The following is a 26,996-nucleotide window of genomic DNA, read 5'->3' as shown; positions in this document are numbered from 1 at the left end:
TCTGCTAGGAGCTGCGTTTGATCGAGACTAATAAATATTGGAGGGAATTCGGGTGTTAAAAACAAGAAAAAGCATCCAAACATGATCACTTTGCGCTGTAGTACATGAAAGCTAGAGCGTAGATTTGCTAAAAAAAATCCAACGGTCAGCCTTCTGCCCCTCGGCGGGGTACGTCATAAAGGACTTTACGCTCGGCAATGGCACTTCTCTAACAATAAAAGCTTGTTTTTCTGTTTTAAAACGCTAACGCACAATTGGTTCTTCACGACTGACTCTTTAACACGTAGTTAAGTCACCATTGGCTACAAAAATAATTGAGAACGGGAGGAAAGTACATTGCTAGTGTGAGCGCCTCTATCCGCAGGCGTTCCCCGAAACTTCATTTCTTCTGGACTCAGTCTTTCCATCCACTTCCATTCCAATCTCATTTTGGGCGAAGGACAATAAGGGGCAAAAGTGCTGTTAGAAAACGTTGAGGTACAAGGCGTGTCAGGCAGGGAAAGTAATTAAACGTTACGTCTACAGACAGGAAGAGGAGCGGGGACATAGACGGGCTTCCCTTTAGGTTTGGGTTTTGGAGGGGATATGACAGAACGGCCTCAGTTGGCTGGTTTAATATTGCATAATAGTGCCGAGGTCCACGTGTGGAATTAAAGCAGGCCTTCCTCATCCTGCTGCACAGTGTCGGGGCGGGCCGCGCTTCCATCGCCACAGTGATCGACCCACAGGGATGCACAGGCTTTTGGGAGATGTGATGGCATGTGTATGCGGTTGTCGGGTTCGTGTGCGTGACTAGTCGAACGTGGGATGGATGTGAGCTGGCTTAGGCAAAGTACATGGTCCTCATGGTGTCGTGGTGAATCTGCACAGCTTTGGCCAGCGCCTGGGGATCCCGACCGTTACTCTGTCCGGAGACGTGGCTTCCCTCGGCACTGAGAGAGACAAGAGCGAGCAGGGTTATTATAGTTTACTACAACCATAAAAAACATTTCCCTTGCTTAATCAAAAAAAAAAAAACGTTTAAATTAAAAAAAAAGGTCAAATTTAAATGTAAAAAAACCAAGGCAACATTTCTCATTTTTATTTAGTTAAACTTGATTAACTATAATAACTGAAATAAAAATGAATAAAAACTGTAGACATTTTGAAAAACAACAACTGGTAAAAATGACAAAGCACACAACAAAGTTACTAAAACTTTAAGTAAATTTAAAATGCCAATGAGAAATATAAAAATAAAAACTATTTTTAAAAACTAAATTTTTTTGTGAAAACTGTAATAGTATCTCAGTGATACTAAAATAACACTGCAAGGGAAATTGTTACAGAAACCTTGAGCGATCACAGAACACAACACAAAATCATAATCCTGCTTAATTTGCAATTTAGGACAAAAACAATTACAAAATTGATTATACTGAAAAAATGGCTTTTGGAAAGTGTTTTAAGGCAAGTGGTTACATAAAATTCAAGTTATCTTAATTTTAAACCAGGGTTATTAGAGTTAACTAAAACTCAAATAAAAATTAAAACCATAAAAATCTATTTCATTACTTAAATAATAAACTCAAAAATAAACACTGACAGAAGAAAAATAACAAAACAAAAAAACACGTTATTTCAGCTAGTTGACAAGGCAACATTTCTCATTTTAATTTAATTTAGCTTGACATACTAAAATAACTATTTATTTATTTATTCACATTTTAACGCCATGCCAGCATCAAGGCTATTTTCATGGCGATCTAAAATAACTAATACTGAAAAAAATATATAATAATAAAATACTTAAGAACTGATTCAAACTGATTCAAAATATATAAAAAAAAAATCTCAATGGTTCTAAAATAACAGTTTTAAACATACTTTTTTTTTTTTTTTAGAATTTAGTTATTAGATTCTAGTCTTAATAACAAATGTTGTCATTTCATCTCAAACGTCAACATAATAACTCTTTTCAAACATAACTGAACAATAAACATTAACAGGTCTTTTCCTTAACCCAAAAAGACATAGAATAACACTTAAATTCAACATTTGCTCTCCTGATCCAGCAATATGCAAAGCATGCTGGGAGTTAACAACCTGTGGTCTAATTCACCTAACAATACAAAACTTTTTAGCTATATCATCAGTAACAGTGCTATTGTAGGACAATGCCACAGATTTGGGTCTTGGCACACACACCTGTCGTGTTCTTTGTCCACCAAGTGGTATCGCGCACGGAAGGCCACCAGATGGGCGTAGTAGGCTGGCGCGGGGATGGAGACGGAGCGGGTGCAGCGCACGTACGTGTGGCACAACTGGTAAGTGAGCAGCTGGAACTCATCAGCAGTGAAGCAGTTGTCGTCCCACAGGACATGGTAGTGGGAGGGTCGGCTGGTGCCCTGAGAAAAGAGGAAGAGGAGTCAAACTCACGAATGCACAAGGTACGCTTTCAAAAACATCTTGTACGATACTGTAGCTTGATCGGACTGACAGGGCTGTCGCATTAGGATGTTTTTGAGGGACTATCACAAAAACAAGACATTTGTAAAGAAATTTTATTTTTATTAAATAAAACCATTATCAAAGACGTAAAAAAAAGAAATTATATATATTTATATAAAATTATATATATATATTTTTTCTGCATTGTAGTTTATATCGATTCTGAGAAAAACTGTGAGATTTCAACTCATAATTCTGAAAATAAAAAACCCAGTAGTGGGGGGAAAAAAATCAAAAATGTTTCCTCAAAATTGAGAGCAAGTTTTATAATTCAGACTTTTTTCCGTAAAATTACAAGTTTACATCTCATAATTCTGTAAAGTTTATCACAATTCTGAGAACCAAGTCTGACATGTGAAATATAAACTCAGCATTGTGAGATAAGTCGCAATTACTTTTCTTATTTTTAATCCATGGCAGAAATTAGCTTCCATGCATTTAAACACATTTCATATTATAATGTGTCCAGACATTTTTCTTTCGAGTTTTTTGGAGTAATTTTGTGCCATTCACCAACATATACTAAAGACTGGATGCCTGTACTGGATTACATAACAGTTATTCACGCTGCTAAATTCAAATCTGCGTGCAAAATCATTTGTCGAGTGAACAAGAAGGCGTTTTACACACAACACCGGACCAGCGGGCAGCTTAAAAGGCAGGAGGAAGTGACATTTCGGGCCATGAAAATGTGTTTGTCTGTACCTGTATTCCAGCATGACTGCAGAGGTAAAAGTCAAACTCGTAGGGGTGTGTGATATCCGTGTCGACTGTCGTACCAGCAGGAATGTTTCCGCTGCGACCCACCTGTGGAGGAAATAAACGGAGTCATTTAAAGAACGCAATCAATGCCAAAATTATGTTTTCAAAAAAGGTGCAGCCTTCAGGTTTGTCTGAAAACACTTCACCAGATGACATTCCAGAGTTCTTGATAAACTCTCCTTAATTTTAATCTTAAAATTAACTCGGGATGGGCATTTTAGAGAGTACAAATAAAGTGCAACAGGTGTTGATAAAACCACTGCATTAATAGTGTATCAACATTAAAGTTTTTTCAGACACTACTATATGCTCTTCTACTTGTATAAAACAAGTAGTGTTATTATTAACTAACAGCTTTTGTTAACTGAAATAGAGCTGAGATATAATAACATAAATATTAGATTGAAAACTTAAACAGAAAATGTCGCACTGGCACCCTAACTGAAATAAAATAAGTTTCCGTAATAAAAAAAAACAAAACACATATTAAAAAAAAACAATTTAAACCTTAAAAAAATGTTAACCATAAAAATAATAACATTAACAAATAAAATATAAAAAACTTCAACTTGTTTTATTTCAGCTAATTGCCAAGGCAACATTTCTCTTTTTCATTCAGTTTAAAACAAAAAATGAAATAAAAATGAATAAAAACTACACATATTTAAAACAAAAACACTTTAACCAAAATAAAAATTAAAAAGGAACATATCAAAAATATCAAAATATTAATAAATACTATAAAAGACTCAATGATACAAAAAAATGACGAGCACACAAAATTACTATGACTAAAGTTGATGAAAACTGAACAAATAAAAATAAATGCTAATAATACTAAAACAACACTGGTAAGTAGAAACCCCCTTTTTGGCACACTTGTGTATACAGCAGCTGTTAGGGGCGTTAGCATTCAGTGTCACGCATCCTTCATTGTTTTGACGACTGATCCTTCCTGTCACTTCTGTGAACTCAAGTACACTATGCATCTGAAGTCTTACAATCATAAGCCTTCTTTCATCATAATTTTAGAGTAATCTGACTCTCCAGAGGCGCTTAAACAGGTGGCACACTCACCCTCTCATTGCGATCGGCACAGAAGAGGCGCGTGTGGTGGCGTTTCTGCACCACTATGTACGTGATGCCAGGCTGGTACTCCTTCTCCAGACTGATACAGGCCTCTCGAATGGCCAGCAGCTCATAATACAATACCTATGATCAGAAACAGGATCATGTTTTATATTTTAATGAACAGAAAATTATTCTATTAGTGATGGGAAAGACAAACGAATCCACACCTGTCTAAACTGGCCCTCAGACACGCCGTCTCTGTAGAAGATGATTCTAGTGGGTTTGTAGCGAGTGGACTTGTAGAACTGAATGAGTAACTCTCGCACCATAGAGGCCAAGTCCTGAATCACTTCCTGTCTGGGTCTTTGGACACGCACCGTGGCGCAGTACCTGCTGGGATGAGCGTCCATACTGCCCACCACCTATACACACACACACACACACACACACACAGAGGAAGGTACATTTTATAGTCATGATGTTATAATATATATATACACAGTCAAACCAAAAATTATTCAGACACCAGATATAATTCTGGTTCAATAATGCTGCAGCCAGATTTCTAACTGGAGTCCACAAACAGTTACTCTAGCTCAGTCTCGAACATGACTGAAGTCAAGAGGGGATCGTGCGTTTGCTGCTGTTGGACCTAGGCTCTGGAATAGCCTTCCCTTTAGTCTGAGATCCCTGTCCTCTGTACATGATTTTAAATCGAAGTTAAAGGGTTAGTTCACCCAAAAATGAAAATTCTGTCATTAATTACTCACCCTTGTGTTGTTCGAAACCCGTAAGACCTTCGTAAGACAGTACCGTGAGCGCGCGTCCACAAGTAACATAGTAGAGACGAAAATGTGGAATAAAGTAGTTATTTTTGTTTTCTTTGCGCAAAAAAGTATTCTCGTAGCTTCGTAACTTTACAGTTGAACCACTGATGTCACACGGACTACTTTGTCGATCATCTTGGTAATTTTCTGGACCTTGAACGTGGTAGTTACCTTGCTGTCTATGGGAGGGTCAGAGAGCTCTCAGATTTCATCAAAAATATCTTAAATTGTGTTCCGAAGATGAACAAAAGTCTTACGGGTTTGGAATAGGGATGTGCACGATGACTAATTTGACTGTCGCTTAAACGAAAGTTTTTAAAAACAAAAAAAATGCAACAAGGCCCATTTGACTTACTCAGACCATGCGTTATTTGTTCAGTGAAATTATCAGCGTGGTCTGGAGAAAGATGGGACCTGAGGCGATTACGTTAACAATAAAATTCCTGCACTTTAAAAAACGCGCTCGGCAGGAACTGAAGTCGCAGGCACGCAGAGATAACGAAAAGCAAGCCGATAAGAGTTTCAGAAAGCGCCTGGACATCCCGCACCACCACCGTAGTGGGTCTTCGTTAGAGGAACAGACGGCGCGGACGGGATCGCAGTGCCGGCGGGTTGTAGTGAATGACGTGATTGACACATTTGCTGGCTTTGGCCAGCCTCTAACCTAACGCCTACATGCCTGTATTGAATATGATTACGCATCACTCCAGTAGAGTTATTGTAAGACAATTTGACATTACACAATTTACACAAAACTTTTCCGTTTCCTTCTAATTCAAAATAATCCCACACCTTCTCGTCTGGTCATTTTTGAACTCGCCGCAACTGACACGAAGAAAACGCATGTGAGGTCTGAGGTAAAAATGTAGTTTCCGCCCAGATAAACTTTTACAAATAATGTATTATTTTTCAAACTTTTTATTTTAACTTGTTATTTAAAATGTTTTAAATGCAATGTTAAAATGATGGTAATTTGAATGATAAAATCATGTTTTTTTTTTGTTTTTGTTTTTTCTGTTGTGTAATCGACTATTGTTTTCAGTGTCGACTAGTAGGAGCTGTACCGTTTAGTCGACTAGACCCGCACATCCCTAGTTTGGAACAACACGAGGGTGAGTAATTAAATGACAGAATTTTCATTTTTGGGTGAACTAACCCTTTAAATCTTATCTTCTGGCCCAAGCATTTAGCAACTCTTAATTATGTTTTATTCTCATTATCATAGTTTTATACTCTGTAAAGCACAGTGGTCAACTCCTGTTGTGTTTATTTGTGCTATATAAATAAATGAAATTATTTTTGGATATTTTTTACTAGTGGATGCAGGACACTATAGTTCATTTATGTAAGTGAGGATAGCAAAATGAAGTAAACTGTGACATGTCATACTCAAAAATTCTTCATACAGTGGACTACCAGTAAAACTGATAAAAATTTGTTACCAAAATTATTCAGACACTTTGACCTGACCGTGTTTTGCTTAAGTGTTTTTTCTTTAATTGCTAATGCTAACTTTTCACACCACAGACTGAACAAAATTTATATATATAAATAAAAGATAGATGATTTGAAATGTTAAAAGCTTAAGAGTTTTAACATTTGAAAGTTAAGAATTTAAGACATAAATACTAGTATTTTAACGTGTATTAAAATACCAAAATAGAATTATTAGATTTTAATTTTTTACTTTAATAGCCTATATTTCTGTCTTAATTTTTATAGTTAAAGATACTATATAAAAACAAAGTTTTATTTTCTGTTCTGTAAAAATTTGTTACCAAAATTATTCAGACACTTTGACCTGACCGTGTTTTGCTTAAGTGTTTTTTCTTTAATTGCTAATGCTAACTTTTCACACCACAGACTGAACAAAATTAAGCATTGCTTGGTAATTGGTTGACCTAAACTGGTATGATCTAATTGTGTACTTAAATTTAACAGCTGACAGCTATTCAATCGAATTCATTACATACCTTTCTATCAAAGTTATGTGATATTATCAAGATGAATTTGTTCTGACCGTTTAACTCTTGAGTTCTTGTCATATTTTATTACCATTTTCTAAACTATAGTGAATAAACTGTGATAATGTGAGCAATGTTGAAGGTGTCTGAATACATTTTGGTTTGACTGTACATAACGTATCTGTTATATCATTCAGCTCTAAGCGACACCGACCGCTGCAATGGAGGGTTTCTTCCCGTCTCCTGCAGGTGGATGCGTCACATCCGCCCCCAGAAAGATGACTGGCTGCTGAAACACTGACGGCCTGAGAAACAGCACATACAAACACACTACATTAGTTAAGAGTTCATGAGCCATATTTAACACCATCACAAACCAACCATTAGCAATGTTGTATAATACTGCGTTGGATAGTGTCTACAAATCAGCTTTGTCTGTATGTAACAGTCAATAAATCAGGGTTTCCCAAAAGGAGGGTTTATGAGTGAACTGCAGGGGTTTCAGGATTTGATGAAAAGCAAACAATTAATCAAATAGAATGTAAAATGAAGCCAGTGCTACACCAAAATAAAAGCTAGAGGATTTGAATTGTTAAAAGCTTGAGGGTTTGAATATTTGAACATTTTAACTTGTAGTCTAAAATAAAATTATAATTATCAAATATGAATTTTTCAACCGTAATAGGCTACATTCTTCATTTTTAAAGAGTTAAAGTTACTATCTAATAATAATAAGTGTTAATTTCGTTAACGGAAAGTATGATGAAAAATGTTCGTCATATTTTAAGCAATCTGGCAACCATGCTCGCGCGCTCACTCCTCATTGCGGAAGCGCCGCTGCCGATGATCTGAAAACAGCGACAAACAAGCTGGAGTTTAGCGATCTAAATGAAAGCGTCACTCAACCGGTCTGTGTTTTGTCGTGAGATCTCGACTGTATTGTTTGTGATTGTGATCGCTGAATAAAACCCTGGATCGGCATCCCAGCGTCCTTTGAGATCTTACGCAGCTGGTCCGTGAAACCCCTGTAGCAGTAGTAGTAGTATATTTTTATTTAATGCCATGTAAGCATCTTAGGCTATTTTCATGGCAAAAAAAAAAAAAATGCAAGTATAAAAAGTACAATAAAAACCAGCAAACAAACAAACAAGTTATATTACACAAGATTTTTTACATTAACTTATGATAAAAAAAAACTGTAAAACTTTTTCTGGCAAAATTATACTAAATAACTCTTTAAGTGAATTCACTTCATAAAAGAGTTTTCTACATGCATTAAAAGCTGGACAGTCCAATAAAATATGTTTGACAGAAAGGGGAATCTTGCAAAACATACACTGAGTAGGGCCTTAATTTTTTATGCAAAAATTCATGAGTCAGTCTTGTATGACCTATGCATATTGTTTGTGATTGTGATCGCTGAATAAATGCACTTACTCAACCGCTGTTGTTTTAATAGAGAAATAGGCTATTGCCATTTGGAATTAGTTTGGAATTACTATAATTTCACTGTTATTATAGTTAAACTTGACTAAACAAAAACAGGACAAGGTTGACTAAATATGATAACTAAAATGTACATTTGAGTAAGAGACTAAATTAAGAATGGCTACCAAAATTAATACTGCTGTACGGTTAATTAATAATAATCTTATTGCTAAAATGTCAAGTTTTCACTAAAACTAGACTAAAATACTTTAGATTTTCTTTGACTAAAACTTGACTAAAGCTAAGGTTTCCTTTGACTAAAATTAGACTAAAATGTTGAGACTTTTAGTCGACTAAAACTAGACTAAAACTAAATAGGATAATGTTGACTAAATATGATAAAAACTAACAAGGACATTTAACACGGGACTAAGACTAAGACTAAAATTTAAAATAGCTGACAAAATTAACACTAATTAATAACAACCAGTATTCTGCCAAAATAAAAGCTAAATGATTTGTAATGTTAAGATTGAGGGTTTTAATATTTGAAATTTAAGACATTAATATTGTAACTTGTAGTCAAATAAAATTATCATCATCAAATATTAATTTTTATTTTAACAGTAACAGCTTACATTCCTTTATTTTTACAGAGATAAAGCTACAACAACAACAATAATAATCATTTCGCTATATGTTTGACAGAAAGGGGAATCTTGCAAAACATACACTGAGTAGGGCCTTAATTTTTTATGCAAAAATTCATGAGTCAGTCTTGTATGACCTATGCAACATCTGGTAAATACCACTTGATCAAATCTAGTTTTAAAAGAGATTAAAAATCTGTTTCCGGATGTATTTCATGTAATTTGTGAAACCCCTGTAAGGAGAAATGTAATTAAGAAACATCTAAGTGTTGAATGTACTGCACTGGTGATAAAACCAAAGCCACAATATTGCTTAGTGCAATTATCAAATCACAAAGGCTGCGATTTAATTAATAAGTATATGCACTGCGTGTTTTAGAGTGAAGCACCGTATTGTGTTCATACCTCCTTGTGGTTTTGCATCAGAATATAAAACAATTTAATTAAAATAAAATTACAATATAATAAATTATATTATTTTTCTGAATGCTCCTTTTTTATTTTACAGTTAAGCATTGTTACTTGTTATTTATTTAGTATTTTTACTTTTTATTTAGTGTATCTTTGAAATGTTTTTATTAATTTATTTTATTATTATTTATTGTGAGGAGTGGGGTGGGGCTGAGAGCCGTGGGAGCGGAGCGAGGCTGGTGGAGTTTAATGATAAATTAACGAGCGACACCTGCACCACTCACCGGTCTCGAGTCCCGCGGAGGAGCAAACAGTGCAAGACGAGAGAGGACCAGGCCTGGACCTAGACTTTATTTTGTGTTTTGTGTGCGGCAGTTGTCCACGAGGGGCTGCTGCTTTACTTTCGTTTTGTGTTTGTCTATTTTGATTATTAAATTATTTGAATATTCGCCAGTTCCTGCCTCCGTCTTCCCATATCTATGAACTGTGTTACATTTATATTATCATTATATTATTTTTCTTAAATACTCAACTTATTTGTAGTACAGTGAAATATTACAGCAGCAACATTTATTTGTTTTTTTATTTAGTAATTTAATATACATTTAGTATTTTTACTTATTTTGTATATTAAATATATTTTCATATTGTCTTATTTATATTTTTATTATACAGTATATTGTATTATAATTATATTATATATATTATAACATTATATTATTATTATCCTTTTTTAATTCTTGATTTTACAGTGAAATACAGTATTACAATAGTAACATTTCTTATTTTTATTCAGTAATTTCTACTAATTATTCAGTATATTTTAAAATAATTTTATTATTATTATATTTTCTTAAATAGTCAATTTTTTATTTTACAGTGAACTATTACAATAGTAACATTTCCTATTTTGTTTTAATTCAAGTAATTTAGTAATTTTACTACAAAAGTAAATGTTTTTATTTAGTATTTTCTATTTTATTTTTTATTATTTTGCTATTAATACTACTACTAATAATAATAATAATAACAATATAATTATTATTTTATAGCCATGCTGATATTTATTTATTTATTTTATGAAATTTTGGCCAAATTATGCAGCCCTGCAAACAAACATACAGTAGCAAACCTGGATTTTTTTCTTAAACCGCATTTTAAAAATCACAACTGCAATTTTTATTAGAAAATATGCGGCCCTGATACTTTTAAGCAGTGTTGACAGTCAGTAAGTTGTGGAGTCTTACTTGAGGATCTCTTCTCTGCACTGTCTCTGTGTGGCGAAGCAGGCGATGGCCCACATCTTGATCTCCACCCCGGTGTGGAACTGTTTCCCTCTCATGTCCCAAACTCCATGGCTGGGTGTGGCTACAGTGCGGTTCTGTAACGACAGCTCAAGGTTGATCTGCTGCACAGGACGTGTGAGAGCACAAACACAACAGCATACGTCTGACACTGACACTGAACATGAGAGGAACTCATGAAGCTGTCCAATGACTGAACTCAAAGAACTGTACAAGTACATTTCACAAAACAAACCTGTATATAGGGAAGATTGGAGACAATTATAACGCATAAAAATCTGAATCATAAGCTAGCATGATTACTACATTTCTGCATTTTTTTAAATCAAATACTTGTGCTCACAATTATGTAAACATCCAAATTTTTATATATTATATGCACCACATATTTATAATCATTTTATATCATTATACATGAACACTTATAACAATATTTAGAACCATTTTGTGAAAATCACTCAAAGTCGTATACTGCACCTAAAGATTTGTAGAATGTTACTGTGACGAGAGGGGCAGGATAAAATATTTAAAATATTAATACTATAACTTATAATATTACACTACTAATATTGAATATTGAAATTATTCTATTAGTCCTAAAATGAATCAGTTTTAACATACAAATATTTAAAATCAATAAAACTACTCAAATGTTAACACTTTAACCTCTGCAGTCCTAATAACAGGTAAAACCGTGGCTTTTATTAGCCAGAATTCAGAGGATATGAGACTGAAATGAAGAAACTCTCCTGAGACTGACTGAAGACGCAGGATGTTTGTCAGAAACACTTCATGCTGCGAGCTGAAGATATCCCAGCTCAGATCCTGCTGTACTTCACAGAGTAAAAATACTCTCACCGAGGTATTTTTAGCTCCGTCTCAAAGTGAGACTTTTTCGTTTGGTACATTTCATTGGCCTCGTCAGATGCTTTCCACCCACGCTGCCTCTCCACTCCTGTTTGGAGATTCTACATCGAAATGAAAAACCAGCCAGGGTTTCACTGATTCAGCGCCTGATTGGCTGTCATTTTAATAAGGTATAAAGAGCAGCAGGGCTTCAGTCACAAGTTATCAGCTCAGAACTGACGGCTGGAAGACTGTAAATCTGCAGGGAATGGGGTAAAGAGTTCACAAAGTGCCCTCGTGGAGAGATTACAGCTAATCAGCTCACAATAAAGTCATGGCTGACCTCCATTAACACAGAGAGCAACCTCAACTCATTCAGATGGACAGCAGGAACATGAGAGGAGAGGTTTAAACACATAGATGGTGTGGATATGAATTATTATGCAACTGAATTACGTGCGTATGACTATGAATGCCACTCACCAGTCTGCTGATCTCCTCCTGTCTGTCTGGTGCTGATCGCGCTGTGGCTTTGATCATGGTGGACGTTTGATTATCTGTCAGTTTCTTGATGCACCGCTGCCCTGCTACAATATTACACACCTACAAAAACAGCAGCAAGTAAATTAGGGTTTTAAAAAAATAAAATAAAATAAAAACTTATTTCAGCTAGTGCCAAGGCAACATTTATAAAACAACAATTTATAATAAAATAACAAAAACTAAATAATCTAAAGCTAATTAAAAATAATAATAAAAATGACAAATAGAAATACATACAACAAAATTACTAAAACTTCTACTAAAACTAAAAACTGAAAATAGACAAAATCTAATTCAACACATTAACAAAATCTATTAATATTAACTAAAAGGCCTTAAAAATATTACTTGAAATTAAATAAACGTTTTATTTTGTTTTATTCGTTTTATTATTTTATTTCAGCTAGTTGCAAGGCAACATTCTCATTTTCATTTAGTTTAACTCAAAGTACTAAAATAACTCAAACTAATAAAAAAATACAAATGACAAAAACAAACAACACTACTAAAACCTTAAGTAAAAATCAATTAAAAACTGAAAATATAAAGATAAAATCTAATTCAAAACATTAACAAAAATTACAAAAGTTGTTCACTTAAACCATAAAAAATTACTTGTAATAAAACTAGCTTTTTTCCCCATTTTAATTCAGCTAGTTGCCAAGGCAACACTTCTTATTTCCATTTACCATAACTTTAAATACTAAAAGAACTAAAAGTAAATAAACTAAAACTAATTTAAAAATAAATAAATAAACCTATAAAAATGGCAAACAGAAATACACACAAATAATGACTAAACCACTAACTAAAATTAAAATGAAAACGGTAAATAAAAAAATAAAATCTAATTCAAAACATTAATAAAAACAATAACAATTACTTGAAATAAAATAAACATTAACCAAAATAGAGCAAAATTTTTATTTTATTTCAGCTAGTTGCAAAGGTAACACTTCTCATTTTGATAATTCAAAATATTAACAAAAACTATAAAGGTATATCAAAGACACTAAAATAAGGCTGGTCACAACGAGAGGATGTGTGGATGGCAGGACTGACCTCCAGGGGCAGGTAGGTGTGTTTCTGCTCCTGGCCCACCTGTAGGCAGGGCAGGTGGGGGTATTTGAGCTGCAGGCTGTACTTCTCTCTGAAATACTGAGCTACTGTTCGCTCTACAGTTTGGCCGTTCTCCAACTGCAAAGGGAACCTGGAAGGAATCAAGAAACATGACTGAACTACAAACCACCACTAGAGGGCATCAAAGAGGAGCGCTAAACTGCTTCCTTCTGTTTGGAATGCATACTAGCACACTACTCTTACTATTTCTGCAGCATGTACTATGCATACTGGCTAAAGTATGCAAATATCCTGCATGCAACACAACGAGGTCATGTGACAATGCAACATACTACAGCTACAGTACATAATGCATTGTTTCACATACTACATTTTTTATAGTTATTATGATACAATTATTGTACTACAGTACTAAGCAGCTATATTTTAAATAAGAACAGTAAAAATTATTTAATAAAACAGATTTCATTTTTATTTATTCAAATAAATAAATAGCATTCTGAATATACCATTCAGAAAGTAGTTAGTATACTATTCAGATCATATTTTTACTACTTACTAAAAAAATGACTAAAACTAAAATGAAAATGAAAACTGTAATTAAAAAAAAATAAGCTAATTCAAAATACATATAAATACTATATATAATATTATAGATTCTAAACTATAATGTATAACAGTATATAAATAACACTAAAAAAAGCATAGTCTATTAGTCCCAAAATGAATTAATTTTAAAACACACAAACATTTTAAATCAATAAAACGTTTCGTATGTTAAGACTTCAACTTTTGCAGTTTTATTAACTAGTAAAAACTGTGGCTGATTGGCCAGAATTCAGATTATGAGACTTTTAAAACTCTGAAATGAAGAAACACACAGGATGTTAGAATGAACGAACTAATTAATGAACGAACGGATATAAAATATGAAATAAATAAATGCATACATACATAGTATTCTGAATATACCATTCAGAAAGTATATAGTATACTATTCAGAACATTGTTTTATTGGTGCACTTTAATTATTAACCCAAACACAAAAGTTTCAGGTTAAAGCCATTGCAGAAACACATATTCATAAAACATTTATTTATGATACTAGGGTGATCATGTGAGGAGCAAAATGCTCCATGTAAAATAAAATGGCTTTTATTAGGCCAATAATATGTGACCCTGGACCACAAAACCAGTCATAAAGGTCAATTTTAACTGTATTTTTGGCTATTGCTACAAATATACCCGTGTGACTTAAGACTGCTTTTGTGCTCCAGGGTCACATATGACTAACATTGTCTCACAAGAGTACAATATCTAAAACATTTGATTTTAGGTATAAAACTTTTTAATCTGAAAACAAATTGCTGAGAGCACCTTTAAATCAAGCCAAAAATCATATTCAAGCAATGTGACTTTGCCCTCTGCAATCAATACGCTTGACTTCCTCTGACGGTTTGACTCACGTTTGGTGGCTGGCGGGCCGGCGGGTCACATTGCAGACCCGGTACTTCCTCCGCATGGTTCCGCAGTGTGTCACCTCCACCTTCAGACCTGCACACAAACCAGCCGATGAGAACGGGACAAACACACGCGCCTAAACACAGACGAGCACACAAGCACACGTACCTTTGATTTCTTTGGTGAATTTGACTCGGTGGGAGTCTGTGAGGGGCCTAGGCTGCTCGTCGATGTTGTGGATGTCCAGTACCTCACACATGAACTGCTGTTGAACTTGGTCAGAGAGAAAGAGAGACTTATTTAACGCCCCCCTTCAATCAAACAAACCCCCACCCGCCACCTTTCAGTCCTTCATCACCCCAGCAACAGTGCGAGCGGTTCCCACACTCTGTGCTAACACACATGCTAAACTCAAACAGTGCACACCGTCAATGTTGAGCATCATCTTCCACATGGCCGGCCGAACAGACTGGTGGAAGCCGAACCACACCTCTCTGCCTCCACCCAGAGGATGGTCGTAGCCCTCCGGGGCAGAGAAGAACGAGCGGCCCACGGGTGTGTACCTGCGAGAAACAACACAGACAGCAAAATGAGGTTTAAAATGCTGTATTTTATTAGGGATTCAGTGATACTGGAGGGGAACTGACGTCAAGCATCCACTAAAACCACCAGCTGAAAAGCTATGTCTAAGAAAACTCAACAGCTGGCATAAAATCAAAACTGAATAATAAAAAATTACTGGAAAAAAAACAAAAAAAAAAACATGAAAACTAAATCTACAAGAAAAGAAAAACACTTATTTTCTTAATTTATGTTACTATGAAAGGATTACTGGTGCATTTATTTATATATTTTATATATATATTGCTTTGTAATCTTTAATCAAAAGGTCAAAACTTGCTCTTCTTGTGATATGTTCACTTGACGTCTATGAAGTACGCAGGTTTTTGTTGTAGTGAAGCTGTTTTAATCAGAAATACACTACTTCAAAAGAAAGCTATTATGCTGCCCAAGGCTGCATTTATTTGAATGAACTGTTTCTATGTGAATATATAGTAAATTGTAATTTATTTATTGATGCAAAGCTGAATTTTCAGCATCATTACTCCAGTCTTCAGTGTCACATGATCTTCAGAAATCATTCTAATAAGCTGATGTGCTGCTAAAGAGACATTTCTGATTGCTAATGTTGAAAACAGTTCATATTTTTGTGGAAACTGTGATACATTTCATTTGTCAGGATTCTCTGATGAATAGAAAGTTCAAAAGAACAGCATTTATCTGAAGTATAATCTTTTGTGACATTATGAATGTCAGTACTGACCAATTTAATGCTGAAAATAACTATTAGGCTAATCTCATAAAAAAAATTAAAAATAAATCATACTGAACTTTCCTTCACTTCATGCCGACTTTAAGCATCATTTGTTTCAACAAGCCACTTGCATGCATATTTTGATAAGTAATGCTCTAAAATATGTGTTTAAATATTTCTGGGGTCCCTGTATAGTAGTAGTATATTTTTATTTAATGCCATGTCAGCATCTTAGGCTATTTTCATGGCAAAAACAATAAAAAAAAAATACAAGTATAACAAATACAATAAAAATCAGCAAACACAAGTTAGGGGGCTCTGTATAACTATAAAAATATATTATCTGAGCTATAAATGCAGGAGAGTCAGGGTCACCAGCTGATGTTATCTGAGACTCACTTCATGGAGGGTAGATGGCGTAGCACCACGTCCACAGCGTGAACTGGGTTGGTGCTGATTGGCTTGTCCAGCTCCAGCGGCTCTGATGTACTGCGACCGGTTAGTACCTCGTGCAACAGGTGCCAGCTCACCAGCGACACAAATTTAATACTGACTTTAAAGGGTCGGTCTTTACCCCCCTCCCCTGGCAGCGTAACGTCCAGATCCACCTGTGGACACACAACAAGGAGTAGAGCAACAATACACCATGCTCATTTGAAAAACAGGCCTGATATTACCTAATTTGATGATGCCGAGTTCAATTATATATTATATACATGTGTCAGTTTTAATATACTTTTTAAAATAACAAAGCAGTCAAATCAAAAGTTTCAGCAAAGGAGTGGAAAAAAAAAGGTGAAAATCAAGATTTGACAAAGAATAATGTCTTCAGAATCATTCACAAGACTTCTACACTTCACAAATGGTAGTTGAAAGCAAAAATACAATGAAATGCACCATATTTTGGGAGAAAGCAAAACAGACACTATTTTTGGAATAAGCATCACAAAATTAGAACAAAATAAAAGTATTGGACTTCATTCAGCAAATATTCAGCAAGGCGGTGTTATCATTAACTAAAACTAAAAGTATATAAAAAAAAAGTTTTTAATTGAAATTAAAATTAACTGACAAAAAATCAACAGCAAGAAATTTCTCATTTTCATTTAGTTTAACTTAGTTTAACTTTAGTTCAATATCTAACATAACTAAAAAATAAACTAAAACTTAATCAAAACTACAGACATTAAAAAAGTGATAAAAAGTAATAAGTGACAACAAAACACAACAAAATGACCAAAACATTAAAATTAAAATGGAAACCATAATATAAAAGCAAAATCTAATCCAAAGTGTAAAAAAAAATGTAAATTAAAAAAAAAAAAACACAATAGCAGTATATTAGTAATGCTAAATCTCATCTAAGGAAACTACAAATTTCAATAATTTCAACAAAAAAAGTACATATACATACGTGTGTGTGTGTGTGTGTATATATATATATACACATGGTCTGAATACTTAGGACCATGTGATATTTCAGTTTTTCTTTTTTAATAAATCTGCAAAAATGTCAACGATTCTGTGTTTTTCTGTCAATATGGGGTGCTGTGTGTACATTAATGAGGAAAAAAAATTTACTTAAATGATTTTAGCAAATGGCTGCAATATAACAAAGAGTGAAAAATTTAAGGGGGTCTGAATACTTTCCGTACCCACTGTATATATATATATATAAACTTGAAGTACTAAAATAACTCAAACTAAATAAACTAAAAACTTAATAAAAACAATACAGACATATTAAAAAAACATTTTTTAAATTAAGATGAAAACCGAAAATAAACACAAAATCTAATTCAAAATATAAAAAAAAACTATAACTGTATATCAATGATACTAAAACAACCCCGTAACGGTTACATCAACAGGAAATATCAATAATTTCAAAATATTCTTAATATATATATGCAATTTTAGTGACAAGATGCAACTGAGGAACTTTGTGAATATCATGATGTTTTATTGTGCAAACTTTCTACAGAATGTGTCACTGGATAACAATTTGTGCACCTAAAATGTATCCTAGGTGGGCGTCTCTATGTTTTAGTTCGCTTACCCCCGCAGGCGCCACAGGCAGTGGGTTGGCGGTGTAGAGGCTTTTCTTCCCATCATAAACTGGCCTTCGATCCCCAAAGATGGTGACTTTAAAGTGCTGCACCATGGAGTCCACAACCTCCCTGCAGAGACAGCGCTCATCAGGAGGAGTATAAAGGAGTCGGTCACCAGCTTTGAGCGATTCTCCCACACAGCTTACCTGTTCACGCGGCGTGGACACTTCTCAGGCTTGATGTCCACCTCATACAGGTAGACGTCCATCTTGGGGATCTCCACCTGGAAGCAGTTGGCCAGCAGCTTGATGGGTTTCCCCACGGTGCCATAGCCGGGCCTCCGTGGCACGGAGAACAGGGCCTGGGCCCCAACGTCTCCTGAGAGGGACAGAGCAACAAAATGTTACATACTCTTGCATTTGCACCAAACAGTAACATCACTGGCGAGGTTCAAAACAACAACAGCGCAAAATGAAACTAGATGGTTTTTTTGATGCATTGCTACTTCAACCTGCCTTTTATTTATAAATATCAATGTGTGTGAATTGACTAATGCTATTTTTATATTAGATATTTAAATATTAAAATAATTGTACTTGTAACATATTTAAATAAAAATATGTATTTTGTATTGTATTTTAAACGTATTTTATAACAAATACAATTATTATTTTAAATTAATATAAACAATTTATATAAATAAAAAATATATAACCATTTTCAAATATCACAATATATTTTCAAAACTGGCATAAAATTGCAACAACAAAAAAAAATTCTGAATTCTCAAATTACATTCATTCAATTTGAGTCAGTTCTCAAGTCAGTGCCAGTTGGCCAGTTCTGAGATTCAGCAGAAAACGGTAAAGAGACGATGTCTGAAGAGGCTGTGTGCATGTGGCAAAGACGAAGCCATAGCTCTGAACAGACGGCTGGTGCCTACAGAGAGATGCTGAAAATTTAATACCAACTTCATGACTGAGTTTGACAGTGATTGCAGTTAATGATTCCCTGACTGTGAGACACCCAGGACACACTAGCAGATTCATCGCAGGCAACTTCCACTCGTGGGCCTTGTGAGAAGAAAAACATCAGAGTTCAGCAACTTTGTGGAGGAGGACCGGGGAAAGAAAACACAATAAACAGAAGTGATGGTGATGTTCAATGAATCAAATGTTGCCACCCTCAGAAATGGGATTTCTTACCCATGAGTCATTTCAGTCCATGTACAAGAGTTGTATTAAAGTGAACCTCATGGCCCACTCAGTTACATCTGGCCACACATGCTTCTGCTTTTGTGGACATGTTTCATCTCTCACATTCAGTAATGGGCTGAGGCTAGATTGGCCTGGGATTTCATCATTCATTTAGAGTCATTAAAAGGGATGTATGCAACTGGTACCTCAATACTAAATCAATACCTTGATACAAACAGACTAATGAATATGCATGACATGAATATGCATATATCATCTGTCATGTTATTAAATGTAGCACTGCATCACTTGCTCACCAATGGATGCTCTGCAGTGAATGGATGCCGTCAGAATGAGAGTCCAAACAGCTGATTAAAAACATCACAATAATCCAGAAGTAATCCACACCACTCCAGTCCATCAGTTAACATCTTGAGAAGCCAAAAGCTGCATGTTTGTAAGAAACAAATCCATCAAGATGTAATTTTAAACCATCACTTCTGGCCAAAATATAGTCCATAACCCATAATATTGCTTTATGATGTAATGCTAAATTTCTCCAAATCTGTTCAGATGAAGAAAGAAACTCATCTACATTTTGGATGGCCTAAGGGTGAGTAAATTTTCATTTCTGGGTGAACTAGGCCTATTCCTTTAGTTAGAATGCATTTCCAACTATATTCTCAAAATTCCAGAACACAAACATAATATATTGTAAAGCAAGAGAATAATGACGATTCGTATTAGATAGATATATAGATGGATAGAAAATATTTTCATTAACTGAGAAAAATAATTCATATATAAATTAATATAAACATTTACAATTGAAAAAAATATATCTAAAACTTCAAAAGAAAACTTTGTTTTATATACACAGAATATTATGAAATGAAAAAGATAAAAAAATAATAATGAGAGTAATAAAGGGTACAAAATAAAAACAACAATAAAAAGTAAGCAATAAAAACTTAAAAAGAGTAAGAGGGAATAAAAAAACAGCAATAAAAAAAAACTCAAAATTCAAAGTTATAATAAGCATCTATTTACAATGTGTTTGCTTAAACGGTCCAACAAGTTCTGGTTCAACCACTGGTGTAAGTTTGGAGCAGAACCACCTTTTTGTCCAAACAATGGCAGTTTTTGGTAAACCATCATTAATCTTGCAATTGAATTTGATACTAGCAGAAACGACACGGTTCGCCTTTAAGATGACAACCCAAAACACAAGCTGTCTGGCTTCTGCAGCACCGTCTAACAAGATTCTCGTAACGAGATGGCAGAAGTGTACTGAAGGTTCAGTCCAGCATTACCCAGAAAACGGCCAGAGATCTGTCTGAGCTAAACCAATGTCAGGCTGAGAGTGATTCATCCCATTTGACTCATAACCGCTGCCGAAGAGAGCAGAGTCACGGTTAAAAAAAAGCTAGAAAAACAAGAATCATTCAGAGAACCTGAATGAATAATCATTATTCATCTTGCTTTATGTGATCTGTCATTTTTATTTTCATCAAAACTAAATATATATTATACAGAACTGCTTTTTTAAAGAAATGAATGTTTATTAAGCAAGGACACATTCAATTGATCAAAAGTGACAGTAAATACATTTATAACGTTAAAAAATATTTAATTTCAAATAAATGCTGTTCTTTTGCTCTTTTTATTAAGAATCCTGAAAAAGGTATCATGGTTTCCACAAAAATATGAAGCAGTGATTCTAAAAAAAAAAAAGTGACTTCAAATATAAAAAAGAATAAAGAATAAGAATAAAAACATTAAAAAGCAAATTAAATATATTTTAAAACAATAATAAAAATCTAGAACTACAGGTTACAACTGCTTTAACATTGATAATAATAAGAAATGTTTCTTCTGAAACGGTTTCTCAAGGAACATAAATTAAATAAAATTACAAATAATCATAAATTACAAGCAGAATCAATTATATAAAAATATATATATATATATATATTAAAATACAAAATTATTTTAAATTGTAATAATATTTCACAATATTACTATTTTTATTGTATTTTTTTTTTCTTGGTGAACAGAAGAGACTTATTTCAATTTTTGTTTTAAATCTTATCCCAGAGTTCAATACACCCAACACAAATATCAATAACTAGCTAAATAAATAAATAAACATTTGGTGAAACTGATGTATTCCAAAAACATTTGCTTTAAAAAGTCAAAAGTTTCAAATATACAAAGACACTGTATATGTAACACTTGCAATCAATAAAATCATATAGTGAAGGTTTATATTGCACCTTCTCTTATGATTCAATTTCATAATTGTCTAATAAACCTGGAATTGTGTATTACAATTATTGTTGGTTCTTTGATAAATTGCTTTGTTCCTTTTTTGTAAGTTGCTTTGGATATTGCTAAATACTGAAATGTAAATAACTGAAAATGCTTTGATTTATAAAAGACAAAGTACATGAGCATGTACCTTTTTAGCTTCGAATCAAAAGTGATTAGTCTCAGACCTGGTTGGTTCAAGTGCCCATAAAAAACGAATAGGAAAAATACTTCCAGAAGCAAGTCAGCTGCAAATGTGAGCGCTCGCTGTTGCATGGCTGCTCTGTAAGGAAGTTGAATCCCTTTTTACCTGGTGGGCCTCTTACAGCAGACACAGGCCAGTCTGAGAGACCCCAGCCTTTCACACGCAGCCAGACGAACAGGGGGGTCTGAAACCCCAGACGACTGAGTCTTTGTCATGGAAATCTCCCTGCCTCGCGCAGACCGATAACGCTTGGATTTTACGCCGAACGCAGACGTTGTGCCGGACACATTTGGATTCAGACCCAGGCTTGAGGGAGTGACGGGGATCTTGGGAAATTTGTGAGCCGCGTTCAGAGGGGGTGGAAGAGGAGGCAGCGAGGCCAGAGGACGCCGCTTTTCATCCTCCGCACATGCAGCCACACACTGCACTCTACAAATGAGTCATTACGCCACACTTCCTTGACTCTGGTCTCAGGGCAGAGCTTACCTTCCCACTGCCGCCCACTTGCGAGAAAACGTGCAGCACGCGCTCGCTCACTACAGCGTCATCTCTGTTGAGAGGGAAACGTAGCCAAGCGCCAAGGCCATGCAGATAAAGGAGGGAGAGAAAGCAAGAATGAAATGTGCAGAGATCAGAACAGGCCTGTCGTAAGAAATCGTCACTCATATAAGCTTTTGTGCACACTGGACGTCAAACACACCAGTATTCTGATACCAAAAACACACCAGTCTAGTATGAGTAGAACCGACTCAATAAATGTTTCTTATGAACTATTAACTTGATAATGAATCTAAAATATATTACACTTCTAATAATAACAAAAGATCAATATTTAATATAATATTTCTATTAGAAAATAATTTATAATTATACAATTTTTAATTTTACAGTGCAAGGATATTACAGTAGCAATATATTTTTCTTCATGTTAACAATAATAATAATAAAATAACAATAAAATACACATGCACTGTAAAATAAATGAATATTTCATAATTTTATGAATTAATTTTTTGTATTAATTATAATAATTGTAATATAATAATATAATCAGACCACATTACATTCACAAAGATTTTTAGGAAGCCAAATAATATATAAATATATATTTTTTTTTTTTATTATTATTATTATTGATGCATTCAACTTTAAAATGTACAAAACTTGAAAAAAAATATATATATTTGTATTTATTAACATTTATTTACAAAGATTAATTATTAATATAATATTTACACTATAGAAAATAATATATATAATTGATGGAATATATATATATTTTAATTTTACAGTGCAAGGGCATTATAGTAGTAATATATTTATTTCTTAATGTTAACAATAACAACAATAATAATAATACAATACACTTGCACTGTAAAAATAAATGAATATTTCATAATTATATCAATTAATTTTAATATTAATATTACATTAATTCTAGCAATGGTTTAATATTATTAGTTCACACTACACTGACTTAAAATTAACAATAACAATCACCATCATCATCATCATCATCATCAATTTGTTAATAATTAGACCAACAATTTGAATATATTATTTTCTTTCTTTCTTTATTATTGTATTCCAATTGTTTGGCTTGGTCACTGAAAAGGGGTTGACGTGCACCAGATTTATGCATTTAACTTTAAAATGCACAAAATGTTTAAGCTTTTTAAAGTTACATTTATATTTATTTACAATTCTGAATGTTAAACTGAACACTTGATGCCATATTCAAATCTCCAATAACACAATATCAGCCTAACCTACGTATGTGCCTACATATCACTAGTCACGGTTAGAGGTCACTATGTTCTGAAAACATCAGTTCGTCGGAAAATGCTCTGTAATTTCCACATCCTGTCATCAAAATGCCTGTAAAATTTGGGCAGAGACAGTCTGCTTTTGGCATGCTACGAACCCAAAACGTTTGATGATTTATTTGTATGCCTACAAATAAGACAAAAACACCTGATATAAAAATATAAAAAGCCCATAACATCATAATAAGAGTGGAGAAAGCTGCCTAGATTAGATTGCTCCAATCTCTGCTCCTTACTGCTGCCAAAAATATCGCTGTCCTCAGGTGACCCATAAACAGGGACTAAAGCGGGCAAGAAGCGAACACGTGGTGACCATGGAGACAGTCATTATGGCATCAGATGCAGCCTGTAATTTTAAGAGGACAACGATAAACCAAGAAATAAATGAAAAAAATATTAATATCCCTAAAAGGTGAGTGTGATTAAGAGCAATTCATCATTCAGCTGAGCTGCTCTGGTGCAGGCGGTTCCTCTGAATCATTAATGCAAGAGCTCATTCACACTGTGCTGAAAGCTGCAAGCTCCTACAGTAACACCGCGTCTACGCTAGAAACAACCGGCGGCGCTGGAAGCACGTCATCTCTATAACAAATAACCAGGTCAATCAGCTGTGAGCTCAGGGCTAAAATTCAGCATCAGTAAAATGCAAAAAAATTCTAAATAAACTGACAAGTGTTTTCTGCACAAATATTCAATGATGCTACTACTAAATCTCTAACTTTTATTAAAGGCTCATTTAAAAATAAATATGAACATTATTATTAACAACATATTAAAAATAAATATTAGCAATCGGACTGATATTGGCTGATCACTGTGTTAAAACATTGGTTATTTATATAAGCCTCAAATGCACATCTAAAACTAAAACTACGAAAAATTGCTTTTTGGGAATTTAAATAAATATATTAAATATAAATTAAATTACAAACTATATAGAATTTTTTTTTAAAACTACTAAAAATGTCACAAAACTATATTACTAAACCTAAAATTAAAATGAAAACCAAAAATATTAAAAAAAACAAAAGTTTGAAAACTGAAGTAAGTTTGAAGTACTAAAATTACTAAAAAGGTTAAGCAAAAATAAAGTGTTACACAGTTGAATAGCTATGCAATACAAAAGCACATAAATACTAAAACTTAAACACATTAAAATATTAAAAGACGCAAGAAAGAAAGAAAGAAAGAAAGAAAGAAAGAAAGAAAGAGAAAGAAAGAAAAAGAAAAAGAAAAAGAAAGAGAGAAAAAGAAAAAGAAAGAGAGAGAAAGAAAGAAAGAAAGAGAGAAAGAAAAAGAAAGAGAGAAAGAAAGAAAAAGAAAGAGAGAAAGAAAGAAAAAGAGAGAAAGAAAAAGAAAGAAAGAAAGAAAGAAAGAAAGAAAGAAAGAAAGAAAGGAGAGCAACTACCTGAAATCATTTAAGTGCTAAAATTACTAAAAAATAGAAGTGAAATGGAAATAAATGAACACTGAAATAAAAAAAATGACAATAGCACATAAAATTGGTAAAACTCAAATTAAAATAAAAATCTGAAAATATATTTAAAAAAGCAAATGAAAATTAAAATGTTGCCTATAACTAACTGAACTAAACTAACTTTAGTGCTAAAATTACTAAAAGTAAAACTGAAATGAAAGCTAAATAGAAATATACATTAAGAAACTATTAAAATAATACTAAAACAACACTAACCCTAAGCATGAGAAATTTTAACTGTTTTGCTTTGATAACACACACACACACACACACACACACACACACACACACACTGTGCAAAGATTGCCAGGAGAAATTCACAACTAACTACACTAACTGCTGACCAGCCAATCTGGTCAGTTTCCAGACATCCAGCGATAAATGCAGTACTGTATTCTGAGCTCTCTACCTCTCTAGCAAACTACAGCAAACACACACACAATACAGCTGTTGTGAGTCTAATCCACAGAGGCTTGGGTTGTGGGAACGGGCGAGAGCTCGGCGGTACGACACAATGGCGTCAGTCACGGCACCGGGTTCAGACGCACTGAGTGACAGAACAGCATGGCAAGTTGGAGCGTGTGTGTCCATGCGTGTGTACAGTTGGCAAACTCAGGTTGCAGCCATCAAACAGCTCCTGCTAAGGTAAAGATGTAACCTTTGAAAGATACAGTCATCTGGAGATTAGGACATGGAGATAAGAGCGAAAAGCAGAGGCCAGTTTTTTGCACAGTCTGTCTGAACTGCACAGCTGTAGGGCTGGGCACTATAACTAAAAAATATGAAATATTATTCTCATTATCTGCTCTGAAAAGGCTTAAATGTTGATTAATGTGATTGTTTTCACCACTCAACACTTTCATTGTTTGACCACTTCTAGTTCTAGAAACAGTTATTGTTCCTTCAGATTCTGATATCCCTTTTTAAGATGGAAGATTATTTTAGTACAGTTGGAAAAAATGCTATGCTTACTGCATTGCCAAATAATTAGATCATTTAAGATTGCAACAAACAGATACAACAAATCAGAAATAAATCAAGGCTCGAAATTGCGACCATTTTGGTCACATATGCTCCCGAAATTTAATCTGTGCGACCTCAAAATATATTTGGGAGCATTTGTGCGAGTGCATATAATTGTTGTCGTGCGACCTGTTTTAATTTCTCTAAAAACGTTCAGAGTATGTGCCTTCTAAGTGCTGATACGGTCACCTGTCTGCCGTTCTATGAAACGTTAGGCTACATAACCAATTAAACTTCATCTTTACATTCTTAACTTTAATGCAGATTTTAGATTGGTTAATATTAGCTGTCAATCACCCAGTCACTGCTTTCCGCTGTCAGGTGACAGGGAGCTAACTACCGCGGGGAATGTAAAGGGCTGAAGAAGAGAGAAAATAAAAAAAGAAACACGGATAGATTTATTTTGTGAACCACCTAAAGTTACAAATAATGGTGCTGGTGATAGCGATCATGTGGTGAATGTTGATCCACCAGCCGAATAGAAGGCGTACAGTTTTCGGAGAGAGTGGTTGAAAGACTTCTAGTGGCTCCGCTATGAAAATGGTTCTATGCACTGCGTTCACTGTAAAGCCTGTGGGACGGAGTTTGCAGGTAACAGCGTTCGCCACCGAATCTACACATTTCGTAATTGTTGTTTTACGATGTGCGGTTTGACATTATCATAGCGTTATTTTAATGACAAATGTCGAGAGCGCATTATTGTAGCGCGAAAGCACATTAATACAATGCGCGAGCGCGAATCTCTCCGCTCGCGCG

The 26,996-nt window shown here is 34.2% G+C and overlaps 1 protein-coding gene across 1 annotated transcript in view; it reads right to left on the bottom strand.

Annotated features, from left to right (window-relative positions):
* Positions 1–577: 577 nt before the first annotated feature.
* Positions 578–26,996, bottom strand: part of LOC107688251 (protein argonaute-3-like) — a 33,551-nt gene continuing 7,132 nt past the window's right edge. Inside the window, exons 2-17 of the mRNA XM_016485877.1 lie at positions 18,410–18,581; positions 18,212–18,332; positions 16,552–16,760; positions 15,262–15,400; positions 15,006–15,132; positions 14,843–14,930; positions 13,359–13,506; positions 12,237–12,356; positions 11,766–11,875; positions 10,851–11,114; positions 7,329–7,419; positions 4,551–4,745; positions 4,330–4,464; positions 3,196–3,297; positions 2,188–2,387; positions 578–932 (exon numbers count right to left, since the gene is read on the bottom strand). Of these exons, the coding sequence (XP_016341363.1) occupies positions 824–932; positions 2,188–2,387; positions 3,196–3,297; positions 4,330–4,464; positions 4,551–4,745; positions 7,329–7,419; positions 10,851–11,114; positions 11,766–11,875; positions 12,237–12,356; positions 13,359–13,506; positions 14,843–14,930; positions 15,006–15,132; positions 15,262–15,400; positions 16,552–16,760; positions 18,212–18,332; positions 18,410–18,581 (2,330 nt within the window). The 3' untranslated portion in view covers positions 578–823. The remainder of the gene's footprint in view (positions 933–2,187; positions 2,388–3,195; positions 3,298–4,329; positions 4,465–4,550; positions 4,746–7,328; positions 7,420–10,850; positions 11,115–11,765; positions 11,876–12,236; positions 12,357–13,358; positions 13,507–14,842; positions 14,931–15,005; positions 15,133–15,261; positions 15,401–16,551; positions 16,761–18,211; positions 18,333–18,409; positions 18,582–26,996) is intronic.

This window comes from Sinocyclocheilus anshuiensis, unplaced genomic scaffold, assembly GCF_001515605.1.
Source record: "Sinocyclocheilus anshuiensis isolate Anshui unplaced genomic scaffold, SAMN03320099.WGS_v1.1 scaffold1162, whole genome shotgun sequence".
Classification (NCBI taxonomy): domain Eukaryota; kingdom Metazoa; phylum Chordata; class Actinopteri; order Cypriniformes; family Cyprinidae; genus Sinocyclocheilus; species Sinocyclocheilus anshuiensis.
The sequence above is the reverse complement of the archived record's forward strand: the minus strand, read 5'-3'. Positions and strand labels throughout refer to the sequence as shown.